At 30.5% G+C, this 23,465-nt stretch overlaps 1 protein-coding gene across 17 annotated transcripts in view; it reads right to left on the bottom strand.

Annotated features, from left to right (window-relative positions):
• Positions 1-23,465, bottom strand: part of LOC129908683 (protein alan shepard) — a 487,297-nt gene that overhangs the window by 97,640 nt on the left and 366,192 nt on the right. The window contains exon 1 of one of the 17 annotated variants that reach the window (XM_055985375.1): positions 13,953-14,114. The exons of 15 other annotated variants lie outside the window; for them this stretch is intronic. In XM_055985375.1, coding sequence (XP_055841350.1) covers positions 13,953-13,988 — 36 coding nt within the window. In that variant the 5' untranslated portion in view covers positions 13,989-14,114. Of the gene's footprint in view, positions 1-13,952; positions 14,115-23,465 lie in introns of those variants that run through there. One more of the 17 variants, XM_055985376.1, reaches the window with a different exon arrangement.

The following is a 23,465-nucleotide window of genomic DNA, read 5'->3' as shown; positions in this document are numbered from 1 at the left end:
ATACACAAAAAACCCATATGAAGCTGCTTTATATGTTATTCAATTGTTCCATTAGATTTTCATTTAGTATAGAAACTGTGATGTGTGGACAGCTGCCGTTGAACAAATAAACGGATATCCTTTTTCCCTAAAAACCAAAAATTATTTCCCAACATCATCTACACACACATACAAAAAACATAGATATCCCATTTCCATATATGCGGAGCAGCAGCGGACAAAGACATGGATTTTCTTTATGAATTAATTATTGACATCTTCTCTCATCATCTCTTTTCGTTGAGTTCAGATCGGGGCATAATATATTCACATTTCGGAACTAATAAATAAGAAAAGAATAAAAATAAAAAAAAAAAAAAAAAAGAGAAAAGAAAATATTGTCCTTTTGTGCTACAATGGATCTGGTAAATTCATATTCAAAAGTTTAACTCAATTATTTTCTGTCCACTATTGACAACGACGACGACTGAGAAAAGCACTACGACACTGCTGTTGCTACTCGTAGATTTTAGGACGTGAAGATGTGGTCGAGGAAAGAATAATCCATCTCGTTGTTCATCGTCGTCGTATGTATATTTCGGCTTTGAATCCAAATTCAGCATAGTGTCGGACGTGACCAACATTTTGAACAGAGTTTCCCCAATTCGAATTCAACGCTGATGCTGAAACTATACGTCGTCGTCGCATATAATATTCATTTGAGATTTATTAATGCTCTCCTTACTTTAAGTATAAAATGCCATTATGCATTGTAGGTATATTTAAGATTCTTTAGAAGGGATGTTATATGGGGACATGTGCATTGTGCATGCACATACGAACAATGGCTAATTGGGGCGGGATAGGAGTCAATTATTGACATATTGCGGATATCATTTTCTCTGTTATATCGAGAAAAGGGTAGAAATGGGGGAAATAAAGATCGAAAAGACAGTAGATATATCCAAAACCAACAAACCAACATGAATGCCTTTTGAGGCTGACCCAATAGGCGACAAGGAACAAGAACAAGAAGAAGACACTACAAATGGCACAAGCATCCATTATTATAGCCTAGCCAAGCATCATCATCATCATCATAGAAAAATGCGATGCAGAGGAAAAGGATGGGAATAGGGGGGAGTTCTATTTTTAAAATTTATAATGCAGGATGTGGATGGATAATGGAAAAATTACGGAGACAATTTTTCACAGAGAGAGAGAGAGACACACGGAATGAGTGAGCGAGAGAGAGAGAGACAATTTGAAGAGTAATGATTTTCTCATTTATCTTGATGGGTGTCAGATCGATAAGTTCATGAGAAGTATGAGTGTGCTTGAAACCTTGCTTTGCCTTTGCCTTGGTTCTGTGTGCCTGCGATGGACGATGACTCTACGAGCATTTTATCTAAGGGTTGTACCGTACCTAAGTATACTACGAGTATATGCAAATTGAAAGATAAAAGCTAAACTATATCGAGTTGGTGATTAGGGGAGATTTTATGTTTGAAGTTAAATTTTTTTCTTATCCATGGACACCAGAAAATATATACAAACTCAAATCAAGGATGAACAAATTGGTAAAAATTCATCTTAATTTAAATAATCTCTTAACACTTGTTGAAAATTTGTCAGCGATAATAGATGATCAATATTAATTTTAACACTGCTGTAATGGTGTGAATAAATTTAGAAAATATATTGAATGTGTAGGAATAGATTGTTAAAAGCTTATTTTGAAAAATTACTTTAATTTTTGTATGAAGAAATTCCATAGAAAAAGTATGAGTGGGACAGAAATTTTTGTCAGCATTAAATTTCATTAAAATCAGTTAAGTATTTTAAGCTGCATTCTGTCTCTAGTTTTAGTCCTTAACTTCAGAAGGTAAATCTTATCTAATTTAGGACCAGTTTGGAAAATAAAAATAATAACACTGGTCGGCAACGAAAATGGAGCATGAACCAAACCATACTTTTCTAAAGGAATTTTGTGTGCTGATTCGGAATCCGAAGTCAAAATTTCACTGGCACGTCAAGTTTTCGAAATATTGACAGGTCAAAAACGCGTTTTTTTTTTGGTACTTTTGGCGTTCAATTTCATCATCGTTAAATTTTTTTTCGGAAAACTATTTATGCAATATTCAAAAGTTATATTTTATTGTCTTAAATACGTTTATTTTTTTTTTAAACTATTTTTTTCTAAAAGATATTTGGTATAGAAAAATATGATATCTCCAAATCTTGGTAGTTAAGAGTAAACTTATGGTTTTTGAAGCAGATTTGAAATAAATTCCAGTTTTCGACTCCTGATTCGGATGAAAAAACTAGCAAAATATTACGGAAAAATAATATTTTTAGATCAAATGTCTTAAAACATATCATTTAAAATTAGTTTTTGTGACTTTATAGCTAAAAGTGTGATGAGCAGAGCTCAAAAACTAGACGTGATGGAAAAAAAACTGTAAACTGTTTTGAATTCAGCACACTCAAGTTTATTAAAATCATCTTACAGAGTTCTTGCAGCCGACTTTTTTTTTGTTTTTTTGCGACCAGTGTAATTTGATGAATGGATGGTAATAGATTTAATAGTCAAATTGGTACTGTGAGTTTACGAAAGAATCCAGTAAAAATGCGTAGGTTAAAAGTATTGAAGAAAAAAAGTACCTAATAAATAACTAAACGTTTTGAGTTCTGGAGCATCGGAGAAGGATTTATATTGTGTTTTCTTCGAAAAATATTATACCTTTAGTTGCTTTTAAGCCTATAAAATACCATTTAATAGTAGAAAAGCATTGATCTGTTTTAAATCTTACTGTTTCGAACATACTAACACTATACGTTGAACATTTGACAACTTCTATTTATCAAATGTGTTTCCGAATAAGAGCTACCGTACCGATTGTAGAAAAAGAAAACTGCCTGAGTACAAAAAAACCCAAGCTTTCCAAACAGATGAGAAATTTGTATAAGAATTCTATCAAGGGAAGTAACTGGAGTAACTGTTATAATAGAGGACAACTATTTATTTTGAAAATTTTACTTCAAGGTAAAAAAAAAACATCTCAAGGATATAAATCTTCAACTAAAGCATGCAAAGAAGAAGAACAAGGAAACATCGTAGTAGAGTTGCAAGCGATGCTGAGAATTTGGAGAAATCACTTCTGAAATCTCTACAATGGCGATGATGAAACAAACTCCACCCAAAGGAAAATTGCATTTCAAAAATGACGATGAAAGCCAACATTTTCTTACGGGGTCACTGTGGTGTATGTGTAATATTTTTTTTTAACAAAGGACCCTGGATTTTTAGAAGGTAAAAAGTGGTACCATCAGTCAGATTTGATGAAAAAGAACAAGATTCGATGAAAAAAGAACAAGATTTTTCCAAGTTTATTCAATTTTGTACTTTACTAATATTTAATAATTTCTTATTATTGAATTTGTTAAGACCAACAAGGAGAATTTTATGGTTGATTTTCCTACATTCTTCCATTTGTCAAAAATCTACCAAACTTAATTTTTATTTTTTAAAACTATTTTTATAAGGTCTCTTGTATAAAAACCCTGTTGCTTTTATCCTTTTCCTCTGATTTTAAGCTCAATAATCTTATTTCGGTCCACGAATAAAAAAAAAAAAATACCTTACTGCACGTACTTTCCGAGTCATATATATATATATTTTTTTTGTTGCTCCTGACAAAGACTTAATCCCTGACCTTTGACAAGGAGCATCAGTGGAAAAAATAATTTACGATTTCTTCTCTTGAGTATTACCATCGCCACCGTCATCGTTGGTTGGTTGCTGGTCGACCGACCAACGTTGGTTGTCTTGGAGGACCTGTCAAGCAATTTATTTTAAATTTCCTTTCTTTCTTTTTTTTTTCATTCTCTCAATCTTTCTTTGTCTAGAATAGATCCCACCTTTTTATAAAATTAAAGCATAATTTTGATTTAAAAATATTTTTAGTTGTTAGCGGTTTCAGAAAATTCTTTGAATATTTAAAACGTGAGAAGGAAAAAATGAAAGAAGAAAATGAACGAAAGAGGAAGAAAAAAAAATATTTTCCATTTTTTTTTTGTTCCCACTTCAAATGAAATAACTTGGATACTTTGGCTCTTAAGTGCTCTAAAAATATTAAAATAAGAAGACAACAGAAAAGAAAAAAAAATTGGAAGAAGAAAAAAATTTCTAAGCCCTTCTTTATTTCTCTCGTTCATCTTTCTCTGTGACCGCAGCAGCACACATTCCTCCAACATAACACCTTCCCTATACCACATCCTCGATATAGTATATCCTTCTTAGAGCTGTGGCGGCGGACGGCAGTGAGAGAGCGTTCTTGAAGATAAGTTTCATTTTCATAAGTATTTTCTGTAAAAGTGGCTGTTTCGTTCAGTTCCTCTCACTTCCGTTTTATCGTCCTGGAGCCGGATATTCCCAAGTATTCTAGGTTATTTTTTTTTTTCGTTTCGTTCTTCTTCTTGTTGCCAAGAAATAAACTAAAACGAAGCACGACAACATAGCCAAGAAAGACGACCAAGACTCTACGAACAAGAAGAAGCACCAACAAAAAAAAGTGTCTTCTTTTTTTCTGTGAGAGGAAACCCTCATAAACTTTCAAGAGACACACGCAGGATAAGAGAGACAGAAACAAAGCAAAAAAAAAAAAATCATCTTCTCGACCCAGCATCCAAGCACTCTCAGAAGACGAAGAAAAAAAATATATAAAAACCAGCAGCAGAAAATACAAGACAACGAGTAAGAATATGAATTTGTTTTCAAGGGGTCTTAGAGAACAAAACCCCATCCCCCCCCCCCCAAAAAAAAAACCCTATTCTCTATCATTTAATAAAAATCGTTTTGCACGTAGATATACACGAAAAGTGGACCTATAGGGCAACACACATGTTTCATGTGTAAATTTACTCATCGTCTGTCCCACAGGCAGAAAAAACGGGACCGGGATCAAAATGGGGGAACAATTTTATTTTGTCCTGTTTTTTTGAAGTCACACAGCGATGAGGGGGTGGGAACTTGGAATGAAGAGTTTTAATGATTCGCCCCAAGCTTTCTGTGTTTTTTTTTTCTATCTGTGCAAAAACGCATTTGAAATTCAAACTACGTAACGGACACATAAAAATATTCTGCTTCGTTCGTTCTCTCGTTGTTCGTTGTTGGTTTGGTTAGGTTAGTTGGTTGCAAACATGTTCATGTGCCGGAAAAGTTTTTCGTAGCACACCATTTCAACTCCCGTAGCTTCTTCAGTAGCAGCAACAGCAGCTAACAGCAAGCAACCCTTATGTAGTAGTAGAAGCATGCGGCAATTTCCTTTATTTGTACCTCCATCATCACAATATTTGTGCTTTGGTTTGGTGATGGGGGCGGTGTGAGTGCGATACACACACTATCGATCCACACGGTCTATGATTCAATTCAGCCCCCGTTCCCCATCCCTTAGTCAAAAAATAGTTTTAACCAGAAAATTATTCAGCAAAAAGTTCAAGTTTTGTGCAAAATTTTTTTTTATATTTTATTTCTTTGTGTCGACGGAAAACTTTATTCGAAGAATCACTCTTTTTTCTTGAAATTTACCCCCTCCCCTCATTCTTCGCACTGTCAAAAAATTCCTTCAACCCTATTTGAACCTTTTTTTAAACTTTTTTTTTATTTTTTGTTTGAAAGATATAAAGGTGCTTGTTGAAGATGGAGAGGTTCCAAGGGTAGAGGGGGGGGGGGGGTTGGAATGGATGCAGAGGGCGAAAACGTCATTTTGAGTGTTAAGTGGAATTTCATTAGGTGACGCGGTCGCACTCAGAATGGATTAAAACGCAGAGAATTCGAAAAGGTGTTGGAGCTTTGTTCTATTGAATTAACCCCTGTTACCGCCGCCGCTGTGGTATAGGGTTAAATGAGACAGAGCGAGGAGAGGTTATATAGAATAGTATGTTTTAAGATTCATTTAAATTAAAGTTTCCTCGTTTTCTTCTTTATTTTTTTTTTTTTTTCTATTTCATTCTCTTGAGAGTCTAAGTTATTCATTATTGTTTAAGCCGTGCGAAGGAGATTAGAAGGAATGTAGTTTTTTTTTTGTCGTCGGTTGTATTATCTGAAGGAATTATGGAAGAGAAGGAAGGTTTCGCTAATGAGATATAGTCTTGAGGAGAGAATAGTTGTAGAGGTATCTTCTTTTTTAGAGGTGACACGATTTTACAAAACTTTGCTTTATACTCGCTGAAGATTTTAATTTAATTCTTAAGTACAATTGCAGGTGTTGTTGGTGTTGGTGTAAGTTTTGGAATTTTCGCCGAAATTTTCATTGCGAGTTTTTGAAGAGTTCTTAGGAAACAAAGAGAGATGAAGATTTGAAAAGTGTTTATTCAAGTGGTTTTTGTTTTTGAGTTGTTTTGTTTCAGTTTTATTGCTGCAATACAAATAAATTAGAAAATTTTGTATATAATTTTGACGAAATAACAATTTGCTTTTGTGTAATTAAAGAAGAAATACTTACGCAAAATTTTTGAAAGTAGTTTTTCGATTAACGAATTGCTGAGGTTTGGAGGTATTCAGTTTTTGGATGGGAGTTTGAGGATTTCTCTCAGTTTGATGTCGATAGAAGTAAAAATGGATTTTGTCAAAAAAAAAAAAAATTAATAAATAAAAAATAATTGAATAACAAAGTTTCAGCCACATAGGTATAATTAACGATAAATTATTTAATTTAAAGCAACTTCATATGGCTTATAACCTGGGGAGAAGAAAAACGATATAAATTAAACCGGATTAGTTAAATTATGACAAGTAGTTTAGAAGATTTAATGGAACAGATGAACATACAAAAAAAAAAGTTTGTTCGTTCATCTGTTCCATTATAGCTTCTAAACTACTTATCACAATTTGACAAATTTAATATCATTGAAAGCGTCTCACTCGTCCGCTGGTTATAAGCTATATTAAAGTTCGTTTAGTTGAATACTTTATCACAAAATTATAGCCCAAACTTTATTTTTTGATAAATAAATTTTTTGATTTTTTTTTTTTTTCGATAAAAGCTATTTTTATACTTCCATGGACACATTTTGAGAGAGACCGCAGACAAATAAACCTAATGCGACAAAAACCCAACATGTTTGAAATTCTTTTCTGATTTAAACCTTGAAAGCACATTTTCACACGAATAAACCTTGAATTCATGACCTTTATGGTTTCTATAAAATTGCTTTTGTGATATATGCTCCCAATTTTTTTTTTAAGAAAAGAGAAAGGAATTTGTGTATTGTGAAAACAATAAAACAAAAAAGAAAATATATCAAAAGAAATACAAGTCCTTATCGTTATTTTCTTGATTTTTGTTTTTTTTTTTTTTTTCATTTTCAATTATAATTTGAAATCTTTTTGAAACGATATCTCTTTCAAGCCTGAAGGATATTTTATTTGCTTATTCATATATATTTGCTACCTGTTTGATAAGCTTATGTACATTAGGGTGGGTCAAAAAAATCGAAATTCTTTTTTTTGAATTGGTACTCCGAAAAATCGATTGCTAGACCCCTCTAGAATATACACACCAAATATGAGCTCTTTATATTAATGGGAAGGTCCTCCGCTTTGCAATTTTCCATTTTTACATCAAGCTTCTACTAAAAAAAAATATTTTTTTTATTAATTGACTTTTTAGCAAATTTCTTTTCAGATTCTTGTAGGAAATTGAACGCTCTACAAAAAAGGCCTTATACACTTTTTTCGTTTATCTAACCGTTGAATAGATATTTGAGGTAAAAAAATCGAGAAAATCTTTAAAAATTCGTTTTTTGGTCTTAATTTTGTAACAAACTGAAAAATTATAATCATCAAACGCGCAAGACATATTCTTGTTGGAAATTGATTGCTCTACAAAAAAGGTCTTGTTAACTTTTTTCATTAATCTAACCATTCTAAAGATATTCGAGGTCAAAGTTAAAAAAAATTATGAAAACATTTTATATTTTAAAAAATTTTCCAGTTCACTGAAAATTTAATATTTTCAATTTAGCAAGACGTAATCTTGTAGGAGCTTAAACGTTCTACAAAAAATTCCTTGGCATCAAATTGATTGCTTTAACCGTTTAGAAGATATTCGTATCCAAATCGCAATGCATACGGGTCATAAGAAAACTATTGAAATCAGTGAGCATTGGTTTGGATACGAATATCTTCTAAACGGTTAAAGCAATCAATTTCATTCCAAGAAATTTTTTGTAGAACGTTTAAGCCCCTACAAGAATATATCTTGCTAATTTGAAAATTATGAAGTTTCAGTGAATTGGAATTTTTTTTTAAATATAAAAAGTTTTTATATTTTTTTTTAACTTTGACCTCTAATATCTTTAGAATGGTTAGATTAATGAAAAAAGTTAACAAGACCTTTTTTGTGGAGCAGTCAATTTCCAACAAGAATATGTCTTGCGCGTTTGATGATTATAATTTTTCAGTTTGTTACAAAATTAAGACCAAGAAACGATTTTTTAAAGATTTTCTCGATTTTTTTACCTCAAATATCTATTCAACGGTTAGATAAACGAAAAAAGTGTATAAGGCCTTTTTTGTAGAGCGTTCAATTTCCTACAAGAATCTGAAAAGAAATTTGCTAAAAAGTCAATTAATAAAAAAAATATTTTTTTTTAGTAGAAGCTTGATGTAAAAATGGAAAATTGCAAAGCGGAGGACCTTCCCATTAATATAAAGAGCTCATATTTGGTGTGTATATTCTAGAGGGGTCTAGCAATCGATTTTTTGGAGTACCAAATCAGAAAAAAAATTTTCGATTTTTTTGACCCACCCTAATGTACATACACCCGCGAATAACAAATGTGATGTGTTTGTTTGTATATATTTTTGAAAAAAAAAAAAAAAAATTATATCTTCAACATTTAGAATTATTCACGTTCTTGAATAAAAAAAAAGAGAAAATAGAAAATGATAAACAAAATTAGATAAAATTGAATAAAAGGTTCTTTTTTCGAGGATAATTTGGTTTTCATATATCAAAAAATATATATAAAGTCCTTTTATGACATTGATGTTCTTCTCTAAGTCTAATCAAAAACATAGATCACGTAGGTACACATTAAAACATGTTTTATCCATCTGTCTATTTAAAAGTAAACATAAACTCAATTATTTGTTGTTGTACGTTTAAGAGGATTTTATGATGAAAAAAAAAAGATATAATCGTTTTAAGTTTGAAAGCCTGATGCCTATTTAAGCTCCTTGAGTAAGTTTAAATTTAAATGGATTATATAGAGTTTTAGAAGATAACCTCTCCTCTCAAAACTCATAAACTGAATTTAAAAGAAGCAGACAATATTTTTATTGGTATTCATCCCTTATCCCGATGAAAAAAAAAAAAATTAGTTAGGCCAAATTTTTATGTTATACATCAACAAGTGATAAGAAAAATTGAAAGCAATTATAAAAGCAGTTAAATTTGTCCATAATATAATAACAATAGCCGTAAGGATGGAAAAAAATATAATTTTTTGTGTTGAAAGTAATAACTTGTGAATGCTTTTATTTTCCATAAAAGAACCAATTTTATAAAACAGAAAGTTAACATAAAATGATAAATGTATTCTTTTTTATGTTAAATAAGGTGCATTGAAGTCATTTTTTGGAAGCCAGATAAGAACTTTTCAAGATAATTACCTCAATTTCTTACCATCAGCTAAATTTTAAGTATGTACCTTCCATGGGTGTTGATAAGACGTAAGCAATTAATGTTTGCTCCAAAATATATTTATACAGCCTTGAAATCTATGTTATTTCATTTATTGTCACTGGTCGACAATAAGTGGCTGTAAATCGATAATCATAATTTCTTCAGGATTAGTTTTGATAATACTATTATAAAATTTTAAAGAAGGAGACCAATTATTTATGAAATAAGAAAAAGGAAGTGGTCCAACCAATCTTCTTTGTGGAACTCCAATTTATTTTGTGTTTGCGTCTTTGTTCATAAAACTATTTTTTATTTTGATGGATATGTCAAATCGTCACGTGAGTTTTTATTTGTCCTAAAAAATAAAAAACTTAACTTTTCAGGAGAGCGTCTTTACACTTTAAAGTGGTGGTTTGCTTATTTTTTTGAGCCTAATCACAGTGATTTGTATGTTTTTTGAAAGATTAGATATTTTCCCAACCAAACATAAAGCAATCTGCATGTTAGGGTTTTTCAATATTGATTTAATTGAGTTTAAAAAAAAAAGTAGTAAAATGGACATAGGACACCTGGTCATACAGTTACAGACACATTGAAATCGAAACTCAATATATTCTTTATTTGAATTTAAAAAAATAAATGAAAATATTATACAAGGGTTTTAGGTTAGAGACAACTCATTCAATATGTCTTAAACATAACTTGATTTCCTTTTGTTTAATTCATAGGTACTTTTAATCAAGAAAAATGTATATATTTCTTTTAAAAACTGAACAAATTTTGCTGTGTAGATACGTGGTTAACGCAGAAACGGGACGATATGGATGATGTCCTTCTTTTTTTCATTAGAGATGGTTATCTTAGCATTAAGCAACGATATCGCGATACTTTTGCCAATGCAATGACTTCAAAATTTGAGTATTTCACCTCATCCTTGGAGAAGCTATTATGGGGACTTAAGTCATTTTGTGTGAATAATATAACTTCATTGGATATAGGACATTTAAGCCCAAATTTTGCATAATTATAAAGCCAGTATTTGTCCTACTGCATACAAAAAAATTTGGTCTATAGGACAAAATCATTTTTTTTATCTTGAAAACTAAAAGAGATAGGACGATTCTGATTGCAGCAATCGAAAGAGCGTGGTCGAAAATATAAGATGGCATCTATAACTCATTTTCGGCAAAAATGGTCTATAGGACAAATAAGAACTCACGTGACGAAATGTATCGAACAAATAAGAACAAATAATTTTCAATAAATGCACTGTAAGGTGTTAATTCACATTTTGTTGTTTTGAAATATTGCACCTCTCTAAAAAAAAAAATAAAAAGATTTATGCACTTACAAATAGAAACGATACGTAATAACGCTTTTGAGCAGTTTTCTGAATCGAAACTTAAGCATTTAAGTTCAGCATACCTAAGTCCTTATGTGACAGTTTTTCCTTCAAGCTACATGTTAGCATATCTTATAGTTTTAAAGAAATAAAGCTTTAATTAGCACAACGGTTTTTTCTCATATTTATTTATTTTATTTTGTGTAATTCATAAATGTCTGTATCGATTTTTTTTGCAACTTGTTTATATTTTCTTGTCACACCCGTGACAGCTGGAAACAAATTTTGTTGATGAATTTATATCGCTCGCTCTAACTGTAGAAGTGATATAGGGGAGAACGGGACACATGGGACTGAGAATCTAGTGTATTTGGAAAAGAAGTAATTGCAATAAAGAACGCGTTCACCTTTCACCTCAACTGATCCCTGTCTATCATTTTCACCCATGTTCGACAGAAAATTTTACTAAAATTTAATGTTTCTTAAAATAAAATTTTAACAAAGTTATATAAAACTGTCCAATGTTCATGAATTCTTTTTTAAACCATTGCTTTCAAGAATTTAAAGTTTACCTACATATTAAAAAAAAAACTCAGTTAAAGCGTTATATGGTATTGTGTACACTTTTAATATTAATGTTTAAACATATCGTCAACAATTTTTAAAAGACATTATTCCCTATGGAAGAGATTTGAGGTGTTACAGTTATTAATTTTTTTTTTCTTTTTGTTACAGAGGCGCCCAACGCTAGGAAGATATGGTTATGTGAAATGTCATATAATACATATATACAGTGCCGCCCTCTACAGGCAAGATACATGAACTATTTTTAATATTTTTATTGTTTGTATGCTCCGGAACTAAAAAGGGACTTCTTCAAAATCACGCCCTAAAAAGTATTAACCCTCTGTCGGCAAACGGGTGCGAATTTGGCAGGACAAAAATTAAAAGTGGTCACAAAAAAGTGTCTTTATAAGGGTGAAAATACATTTTTTTGAATTGTGAATACAATATTCGAATTCCTCAGAATATTCTACATCAATTTCATATATGATTTTCTATAAAATAGTGAGAGCGAAAAAAGTTCTAGCGGCATGAAAAAGTATAGGTAAACCAAATTCGCAAAAAAGAGGTGTGCCTACAGAGGGTTAATCATCAATCTCATCTAAAATTATTATGTATATGTTCATTTGATAAAACTAATTAAATGTATTTTCAATTAACTTGACATATTTTTAAAAAATCATCCAGATTCTTTTCAATGCATATTGAATAACGGGTAAGTGATACATAAAATTGTCAAAAAGCGTCACACCCGAAACAATTGAAATAAAAAAAACTTCAATTTTTTTGTTCTATTTTTGACAATATTTCTTACATAAATTATTTTTTTTTATGAAATGATGAAAACAAAATAATTTTGAAAGGTATGAAATTGGATTTTAAACAAAAAGTTGTATAGCTTAATTTCCAAATTCAGATTAGTTTTTAAGTTATTTTTATTCAAATATGTAATTTGAAAACGACCATTGCAAATAATGAAAGCTCTCAAACGAAAATTATCCTTTTTATAATACAATAAATATATGTACAATGTACATAATTACACTGTTAATGTTAACAAAACAAATTTTTAGAAACCAACGAACAAAAATCAACCTAATTTCATGCTTTTGAATAGGGACAATATGTATTTTTAATATAAAAGTAATCTAAACATCAAATTAATTCCCACAAAAAAATTATTTTAATTATTTAAAATTTCATTAAAAAAGAAACACTAAAAATCAAGAAAAAAACACCAAAAAAATATTTAAAACAAATCCTTCCATATGGAACCATGCCATGCGTCATTTCCTCGTATTCATCCATATAAAATACAAAAAAAAAAAAAAAAAACACACATCAAAAGCACGCACGTATGTTGTTTTTTTTTTTTTAATTTAATTTTTCTACTTAAACTCATCCGCCCAAAATCATTTTACGTTTGAACTCTTCTCTCTCTCTCTCTCTCTCTCTTCAATCAATTTAATAAAATTAATTTTAAATTAAAATCGAATATATGATGAAAAAAAAATGAAAGAACGAAAAAAAAAAAATTAAAAGCAAATATTTCCACAATCAAAATATTGACAAACGCATACCAATACACACACAGATAAAAAAAATTGTTGTAGGTATCTGAAAAAATACAAAATAAAAAATCCATTCCTCCATAAGGTTTAAATTAAGTTGATATATATACAAAACATAGGGTTACAAAAAAAAAAAAAAAAAAAAAAAATGGAAGAACGACAAAAAAAAAATACAAAACGAAATTCTCAACCTGTTGGACGTCGACATCGTCGGCGTTGTCGAGTCGCTGTCGGCGTCGATGTCGACGTCATTGAAAGCCGCCACCATATTATCTTCTCTCTGTGTTATATTCAACCCCCCTTCTCTCTATAGGGAAGGTTTATAAGAACCAAAAAAGAAAAAACTTTGCAAAGTTAATTGAGTGACAACGATATAAAATATAATGTCCTTGCAAGAAGGATGTACAACGAACAAGTGTATAGACATTTTTTTGTCGCACCCAACTTCCTCTTTTAAGACATTAAAATGACGCCAAGAACTTGTGCGAAGAATGTGGGTGGATGAAAAATGGTCCTTCACGCAACCATATGGTAGCTTTTACTATAGCTTCAAGGAATAAAAAGGACATTTTACACACTTTATGTGTGTCATTCTTTCATTATTGGTAGGTTATTTTGTGATAAAATAATTTATCATACCCTTTTTTTTTACAACCTTTTGGGGGTGGTTGAAGTTTACAGGTTTCCAAAACAAAATGAAAGCCATGCAGTAGCAAGGATGAGATTTAATCATTGTCACAAGCAGAACATAGAAAATCACCAGAACGTAAAAAAAAAAAAAAAAAAAACACTAAAAACACTCACCATATGGCAGTAGACGAGTTTTCCACAATAGCACATCGTTTGCAGAGTAATACGCGTATATGCAATGTCCCCCCTGAGCCGTGTCCTTTATTTAAGGTATTTTTGTTTTGTCAACTTTTTTTGTTTAATTTTTTATATTTTTTTCAAATTTATTTTGTAACATAAAAATACACACACATCCAGACATGCATTATACATTAAACAAAACAATTTTTTTTTTTTTACTTCCTACTCTTCATAGAACATGCTCTGGGTGTTTGGTTTATTTTATTATTTTTTTTATGTCAAGAGTTGTCCTTGTTCAAAAAAAAGAGTAGAATCTTGTCAAGCACATTTAAACATACTTTTGGACTTTTTTTAGGAAGGATTTTTGTTTGTTTAAATAAATATTATACACCAACACAGAGAGGATTATAAGCACATGGATCAACACTAACCTTTTAGTTTCAGGATATGGATGCTTTAAAATGACGAGGTTTTTTAACTCCGTCACACAGTGGAGGTCCTTTTTTTTACACAGGAAAAATTGTTTATATTTTTTTTTCTACCGAAAGACTTGTGTTATTTTGGGAATAAAAGGGTAATAGGAACGAAATCACTTGGTTTTGAAATTTATCTTATAATAAATCCCGTTATTTTGTTATGAAGTTTCCAATAGAAATCAGAAGGATATACCGCGCCCGTTATGTTCCGTAGCCACTTGATTTCTGGTGTTCAAAATGTGTTCGGCTGTTGCTGATGACGGCAACGAAAGACTATTCAAAGAAGAAATTTATACAACAACAACAAAAATAGCAAGAATCTACGCAAAATTCCATGAATACGTACAATGAGAAAAAAAGAGAGTGGGACACAATGAGAGAGAGAGAGAAAGAGATTTTAAAGGAAAAAAAGCACACACAAAATGTACCCCCAAAAAGCCTTAAGAAGACTCAAGCTCCCACAGTTTTGGAAAATTCAATTTTGAAGAAAACTTTTCCATCCCTTATTGTCAGAGAGACAAATAAAGAGAGAGAGAGAGAGAAGGAGAGAGTGGAAAGTTTTTCTCTCAAAAACTTTTATTTTGTCGAATTTTACGTAGGAAAGAAAAAAGAAAATGAGAGAAAATAACATATCCCGTTGGGAAAATCAACGCAATCAAGTTGAATCAACTATTTCATTCTTCAAAAAATGTTCCGAGAGCCGTTTTGAGTTTGTTTTTTTTTTTTTGAGATTTTTGTTGGTTAGGGTGTGTTGGAGGTTAGTTTTTTTATATACGAGTGTGTGTTGTATGGAGAAACTATTTCCGGTTAGTGTATAGAGTTTGTTTGGAGAAAAGCTCATTTTTTAAAATTTTTTTATGGGGTTTTGTGCCCGTTTGTACATCTTTAATCGTGCAACGCCGGCATTTTGGGTTTTCGGTTCGGGTTGTATAGTATTTGAATGGTAACACAAGTTTTTCTCTCTTGATATAGCGTTAGCCATTCCACATTTTCACATTTTATTGTGGGTTTATATTTTATAAGTGTTTCTCGTATAACTCTGAGAGAGATAGACAGATAAGTGAGAGAGTGAGAGAAAAGAAAAAAAATGGAGAACAGGGTGTTGCAGTCAGGAAATATATATTTTTTTTGGCAAATTCCATGAACTCACTGACTTTGAAAGTACATTAATTTCTTTTGATTTATACACAAGAGAGGGTGGTGGTGTTAAAAGGGGTTAGAACTTTATTTTTCATGTTCAACTGGTTAAAATTTTTGGGATACAATTTTTATTTTTGTTGTTACATTTTTATACACGATAGATGAATGTTTTTTGATAATAGTCTTTTTTTGTAGAAGTTTTTTTTTTTTTTTTTTTTTGGGATGAGACATACTTGTTAACAACAAAATAGTTTGTTAAACTCAATTTTTTAAGTTCAAAAGTCACTGTAGAAATCAATGTGGGTGGTCGAAGTCGTTAGAAATTTGTGATAAATTTTGTAGCAATGAATGTTGGAGGTTGATAAAATTATATCAATGCGTTGGCAACATTATTATGTGCTCTTATGAAATAAGCTTGAAAATAGTATATAGTTTTTTTGTTTCGATCATTTGAGAAAGGACTTGGTTAAGGATTCTTAGGAAGGAAATTGAAGAATAGAATAATGTGAATACTAAGAAGTCAAGAAAATTTATGATGTTAGTAAAGGTCAGTACAATTAGGCCATTAACTTGAGATGAGCCTAAATACAATTATGTTGTCTGAATATTTTTTTGGGATGAGACGTACTTACTGGTAACGAAACAGTGTGTTAAGTCGGGGAAAACCCTCTGCAATTTTTTTATTTTTGCATTATTAATTGTTTGCCTAAAAAAATCATTTATCAACCGAAGAAATTATTTTAGTGGTCTTAGAATTAAATGAAGCCTCAAAAGTCCCCAGATAGTCCTGAAACACATGGGTTTCGAGCCTACCACAGTACAAAAATGAAAACTATAAACGAATTTTTCTCGAAACACGTTTTTTTCCGCGCCGCACACAGGTAAATTTTCCCAAATTCATGGCCAAAACTACAAAAAAAAAATTATGTGTGCAATTCACACGTGGTTGAAGTGAAACCTTAAAAATCATTTAAAAAAAATCGAAAAAATATAATTTTTTTTTTATTCCATCACTTTTTTTATACGACTATCTACAATAAATTTTATACCATCTGAAAGCTTATTGTTTCAGCTCAAAATATTTATATCGACCATGTCTTTACAACATCTACAAAAATAGTTAGAATTTTTTTAACCCAATTAGTTTTCATAAAAAAAGCAAAACAATCAATCTCTTTTCTCTTCTAACGCTATTAAATCCATTTTTTAAAAGACAACCTGTAATACATTTTATATCATTATTATTTCACCTTTTATATGACGCGTCAATCATATTTCTACCATGCCTACAAAAAAAAGTAAGAATTTTTTAAAGCCAACCATGTCGAAATTTCAAACTGAGATTACGATACTTCCTCTACTGCTGGCTGGTCATCGGCAACAAATCTTCACAGGTGTTTTGAGGTATTTTTCAAGTTTTTCAATTAAAGATTATATAACTTGTAGAGCACTTACCGTTATGTGTGATATATTTAATGAAAGGTAATATTATCAGCATGCGTATTAAAGTTAAATAAATTTGTTATGTGCTCTAGATCAAAAGATACAGTGTTTGATAGATATAATGTGTTTAGAAAAAGAATATCTTTTCACCGTTATCTCAGAATTTTGAATATGAAATTAATTGAAATTTTGTATAATCATAAATTATTTAATTACCGATCTACTGTATAAATTTCATTCATCTTTCTATTAAATCAAAAAAGTAATGATCAATTCATTTTTCGTGTCGCTTTTTCGTTTCATCTTGTTTCAAATCACTACGATACTAAAGAAGTTTTCACTTCAAAAATTTGCGATTTGTTGTTTTTTTTTAATGCCACGTTGTTTACAAATAACATAAGCTTAGAACCTGATTGATCATGCGATGCAAATTGTAACTGTTTAATCAGTAGATGCTTTCAAAGTAGAACATTTTAATTAACGAGTGCAGTAGCAAGGTTGGTTTCTTATAAGAAGTAGTTTGCTTTATTTTTTATTTAATTTTTTTTGGCGATTTTTAAAATAATTAACATGGATTCTGTTGCTAGTGGTATGTTAAAAAAAGATAATGACAAAGATAATGCAAAATTTTAAGTCTAAAGTAAATTTTAAAGCTTTTTAAGATAATGTGTTTGAGCAGTAAAAAGAAACAAATTTTTTTTCTTTGATAATGAAAAAGTTAAGTTGATTTGCGTTTTTCTGTACTGAAAATAGTGTTGAAAAATAGTTAAATGTTTCCTTTATGGGAAACAATCCTAAAACGATGCGGTTTTTTGCGACTTTTTATAATATTGGCTTCAAAAGGTGTTGGGAACAGTGATTTTTTTTTTTTTTTTAATTAGATTTTTCTTTTTTGACACAGGATCGTAATTAACTTTCATTTTTCTTTCAAGAAATAAGCTTTCAGAATTTTTAAAAAGCTGTTCGTCACGTGACATTACAGAAAAAATTAATTTTTTTGGTACCAAAGGTTGAAATATTGAAATTTCGGAGCAAATAGAGAAAAATTTAACGGATTTTGATTTTGCATATATGAACATAGAAGAAGGTGGCTGAGTGCTTCCAGAAATAACAACACCTTCTTAAAACAAAATATAAATTGGTTGCAATATGAAATATCGTTTCCATGCTGAGCCCATGGCTTTGTTGGACGGCCTCAAATGGATTTTTCAGACCTAAGCGAACGGTCAAAGAGACGTAAAACAGAAGATTTACGTTCTAACGTTCGAAGAATTAAGCTATGCTGCGCCATGCAACTGCGAGAAAAATGTAATGAAAAATATAATATTTTCAACTCCTTCACGTGCTGAAAAATATCAAAAGCTTTGAAAAAAATTGACCAGAAAATTATTCCATATACAGCAGAAGAAGCACTTTCAATAGTTGTTGAAGGAAAATTAACTTAGTTTCATAATAACCATATGTATCCAAACTTAAGCCTCAATAAAATTTATTCATTCATTGGACAGCTCGGCGAAGAAGCCCAAGAATCACGAAACAAAGATATAAAGCGTTTCGAGAAAGTTTCATAAGAAAATTTTCGAGGCAGCAAAATATGGAAGATGTGTTTTATCTCTTGGTCTCTTCTGACCCATTAATAGATAAGTGGTTTGAGAAAACTAAATCCTAAAACAAAAAAAATCATGTGTGCAATTCACACGTGGTAGAAGTGAAACCTTAAAAAATTATTTTTCTTGCAAAAAAAAAAAAAAAAAAATCTACCTATTTTTATTTTATCACCTTCAAATCCATGTTTTTTATATGACAACCTAGATTAATTTTATATCATCTGAAAGCTTATTGTCTTAGCTCAAAATATATATATCGATCAAGTCTATGAGACATTTACAAAAAGAGCTAGAATTTTTTGAACTCGATCAAATTCCATCAAAAAAAGCGAAAAAACACGTATTTTTATCTTCTCACACTATTAAATCCATTTTTTTCCCTAACAACCTATACAAATTTTTTTTTTAATTTCATCCAAAAAGCAAAAAAAACATTTATTTTTATGTTCTCATGCTATTAAATCAATTTTTTTGTTTGACAACCTATACAAAATTTTATACCATGTGAAAGCTTATTGTTTCACCTTGTATAATGATGTATAAATCTTATTTCAAAGATGTCTACAAGAGAAGTTAGAATTTTTTAAAGTCAACCATGTCGAATTTCCAGACTGAGATTACGGTACTTCCTTCCTACACTGGTAGCTGGTCATCGCCAACAGATCTCCACAGGTGTTTTGAGGTATTTTTAAATTTTTTTCAATTTAAGATTGTGTAACTTGTAGAGCACGTATCGTTATGTGTGATATATCAAATAAAAGGTTATGTTATCAGCATGCGTATTAAAGTTAAACCAAATTTGTGTGTGCACTAGATCAAAAGATATAACGTGTGTTAGAAAAGAACATCTTTTTACCGTTATCTCCGAATTTTGAATATGAAATTAATTGAAATTTTGTTCAATTATAATTTATTTAATTACCTATCTACAGTACAAATTTCATTCATCTATCTATTAAAACAAAAAAGTTATAACAAGTTGAAGTCGTGTCGCGTTTTCGTTTCATCTTGTTTCAAATCACTACGATACTAAAGAAGTTTTCACTTCAAAAATGCGTTTCCCTCTGAAATACTTCAGTTTCTGATAGAACCAGAGATCGAGCAAGCAGACTTATAGTTACAGTTTCACAACTCACAAGTCATTGAATGATATACACACATACAAACTCACACTCATGTTTATTTATGTATATAGTTGTTATCTATGCCTGCATTATTTATTTATTTATAATAACGACTGTTCAACTGTTTTTTTCAATCTATTGAATGTATAAATATTGTATTATTTAATGTCAAATTAAAGAAACCCTATGGCGTAAAGTAAAAAAAAACGACTTTTTTCATTTTTTGCTTCTTTTTTGTGAATTTTCGTGTAAATTTACTTAAAAATGGTGAATTTTATCTAAATTATCTTATTTTGATATAATCATGCAATAATAAATTGAATAAACACAAAAAATAATTTTGGCCATGTTTTTGGGAAAATTTACCTGTGTGCGCCGTGCAACGTCACTCAAAAATTAATGAAGCTATCGACTTGAAATAAAGTGCAAATTACTCGTTAACTCATTGGTCATTGCGTAAACCTATAAGTTCAATATAATTTTCACAATAACAATTTGCTTATAAAAAAACCATGTTTTTTTTCGTTTTTGTGGTCTCTAATTTTTATTTTACCTACACTTTTTTTGCTAAATTTAGGTTCATGCAATGCGTATAAATATATTTATATTGCACGGCGCAAACGCGAGGCATCAACTTTAAACGGCTGTAGAGCCGCCATTTTGTTTTTTTATTACTTCAAAAAAATTGTGTTAACACTTCATGATGTCAATAATATCATGTATTTTTCCAAACTTTAATTAATGCTTTCAGTTTTCCAAAAGAAAATTCTTGAAAAACCCGTCGTCCAGAGGGATTTCCCCCCTTAACTCAATTTTAAGTTTCATAATTTCGCATAGCAAAATAATTTTTTGAAGATGGATTTATAATTTTCAGAACAGAGATTAAAATAGGTATAAAAATTAAGACGATATCTGAACAACGAGTTTAGAAATAGGGGAAGTGGGGGCAGGACCGCCTATGGGGGCAAGACGGTTTTTGTACAATGTTGTATGAAAAAATATTAAATTGGCAGGACTTCCAATATAAAATAAATGGCTTCCTACAAAAAACATTAAAGTTAATGAATAAACACTTTATTTTAATTAAAAGATGTTTTTTATTGGTTTTTAAGTCGGTTAAACACTAAAGAGGCGGTCTTGGCCCCACTTCCCCTACATAGTTTTGGATGCTGAAACTCAGAATATACACACGACAATATGTTATTTGTTCGACTATACTAAAATCCAGTTAAGAGCAGTAAAATCTATTAGAAGAACTTATCAAAAAGTGGAAAAAGTTTTCGTTCAAAAACCATTGAAGCAACCAACTTAAAGCTTAAGCATATTCTTATTCATTTTTTTTTCGACCTTTTCTACACCATTTTGCGGACATTTTTAAAAGGTGTTCACAATTTAAAAACGTAAAAAACAAAAATTCTCATCTTATAGATTTATTCATACCAACCTATGAGATTTTCCATAGTTACGTGCGTGACAGTTTTACCTCTAATTTTATGTAATATTCAACCAAAATTTAATATCTATTATAATTTTGTACTTAACTACATCACGAGAAAACATCTTGTTACATCGTGTTAATTTAACACGCAAGCATTGATGATTCAATATGATCAAGTGTAAAATTTACCATGCCCTCCTGTAAAAATTAAATGACACTTTTTTAAAATATTACAAGTGTTTATGTTACGTTTCACGGAATTTCCAATAAATTAATTAAAATGATCAATTGTTAAATTACCAATGTCAATTTACTGTCCATATTAAAACATTCAACTTGTTCAAAAATAGAATATGTTTTTATTATTATATTTCTTCTCAAACTCCTGGCAAATTTAACAAAGCATAACATATAAAATCAACATAAATCATGTTAATATAACATGATATTTTTAACATTGGACAAAATTTTAAAAATATCGTGTACATTTTTGAAAATATTCTCAATTTGTATGAAATGACACACCTTGTAATAATATCTAGAGTATTTTTAATTTTTCGTGACGTTTATCTCTAAGTGAAGAAAGAAAAATTAGTGGAACAGATTTTTTAAGTGTAGTAATGTCTAAATAAATCAAATTCCTTTTAAATATTGACAAAAAAAAAACCCAAAAATAGCAACAAAAAACTCAATTATTCCCCCCAAAAAACATCTTATTTAATTGTATTTCATTTAAAATTAATTTTATTCAACAGCTATATTTCATTTAAAAAGCCTCAAAAATTCTTCCAAATGCCACTCACTTTTTATTAAAAAACCCAAAAATTCTAACACGTCTTTTTTCATTGTGCTTCATCAAAAAAAAAAGGACTTCCTCAAAAAGAAATAAAGGAAGAAACACCAGAACCCATGTCCAGCTATACTATATACAATTTCATTTGTATTGTATACCTTTTCAAAAATTTTTCAATTCAAGCACAATTCCTGGCTAGCCATATCTTTATACTCTCTCTGGTCGACTCGAATTCGCTTGCTCGACTTTCTTTTGTGTCACACCAGTCACCATTTTTGTGTGTCTCTGTCCCAAGAGAGTGAGTGTGAGCAAAATTAATGGTCTCAAAACCGCTTGGGTGGCGTTGGCGCCGGTCGTCGGTCGTCGGTGGTGGTGACATTGCCTTAAAAATATTTTAATCTACATTCCTGGTTGAATAAAATCAACAATTGGTAGGTATCCCAAGACGATGATGGTCTTTTTTATATAAAATCCACAACAAAAATCCTCCCCAGTGGATCGCTATCGAGAGTGGGTGATTATGTTGGGAGAAGGAACAAGAAGGGTAGAGTGTCTAAAAATCCGTGTCTTGAATTCCAAAGTGGACAAGAGGAATTCCCTCACGTATTTTCTACATTTAAATGAGGGTTTCCTTTTCTTCTTTCGCATGAAAATAGGGATATCTTAAGATTGTGGTGGAAGAATGCGTGAAAAAACCCAGACCTCCTTCCTCTGTCTTGTTTTTGAATACCTTCGGCTTTGGCTCAATTTTGCGGTAATGGTTCCTTCCTGGAAGAAAAACTGAGTGACGACCGTGTCGACAATGAATAGAGTTTCAAAAATAACAACAAAATCAAGAAAAAACTTCGAAAGAAGGTAGAAAATCCTCCGAAAAAAAAACGTATTCTTATTCTTCGTCGTCTTCGGTTGGTTATATGGTATTTGTTCTTTTCTTTAAATTGAAAAATAGCAAAGCAGACTTAATTAAGATATTCGACTTGTTCACCATCGTCACTATAGTATACCCCCCGCACTACTTTCCACCTCCACACTGACATCATCTTTTGCTCATTTTTTTTATTTTCTTTCTTTTATTTTGGCTGAGAAGTGTGAGCAAAAATACAGAACAACTTTGTATAGAAAATTTATTTCTTTGTTGTTGGCTGTAAAAGGTTAAAAATATTTTAATAGGATAAAATGAACAAGGATGTATTTGGAGAACTCTAAAGCAATATAAAGAAAGAAGGAAGAAAAAATGAACAAGGATGCAATTTTGCTTTGCCCGTGAAAAGCTTTGAATCCTTTCACGTTTTTTTTTTTTTTTTTCTTTAGGTCTGAGTCCTGTCGGTTGGTTGGATGCATTCTGTCTTGAACAGATTTTTTTTTTATCAAGAAAAAAAAAAATGCAAGCAACGTGCTAAGGATGACGAAAAGGATCTGAAGTGATGGTATGCACATTCTTGGTAGTGTCGTCGTTGTCGAAATAATGGATTCGCGCGATACTCTA

This window comes from Episyrphus balteatus, chromosome 2, assembly GCF_945859705.1.
Source record: "Episyrphus balteatus chromosome 2, idEpiBalt1.1, whole genome shotgun sequence".
Lineage (NCBI taxonomy): Eukaryota > Metazoa > Arthropoda > Insecta > Diptera > Syrphidae > Episyrphus > Episyrphus balteatus.
Note: the sequence above shows the minus strand (reverse complement) of the source record. Positions and strands in the feature narration are given on the sequence as shown.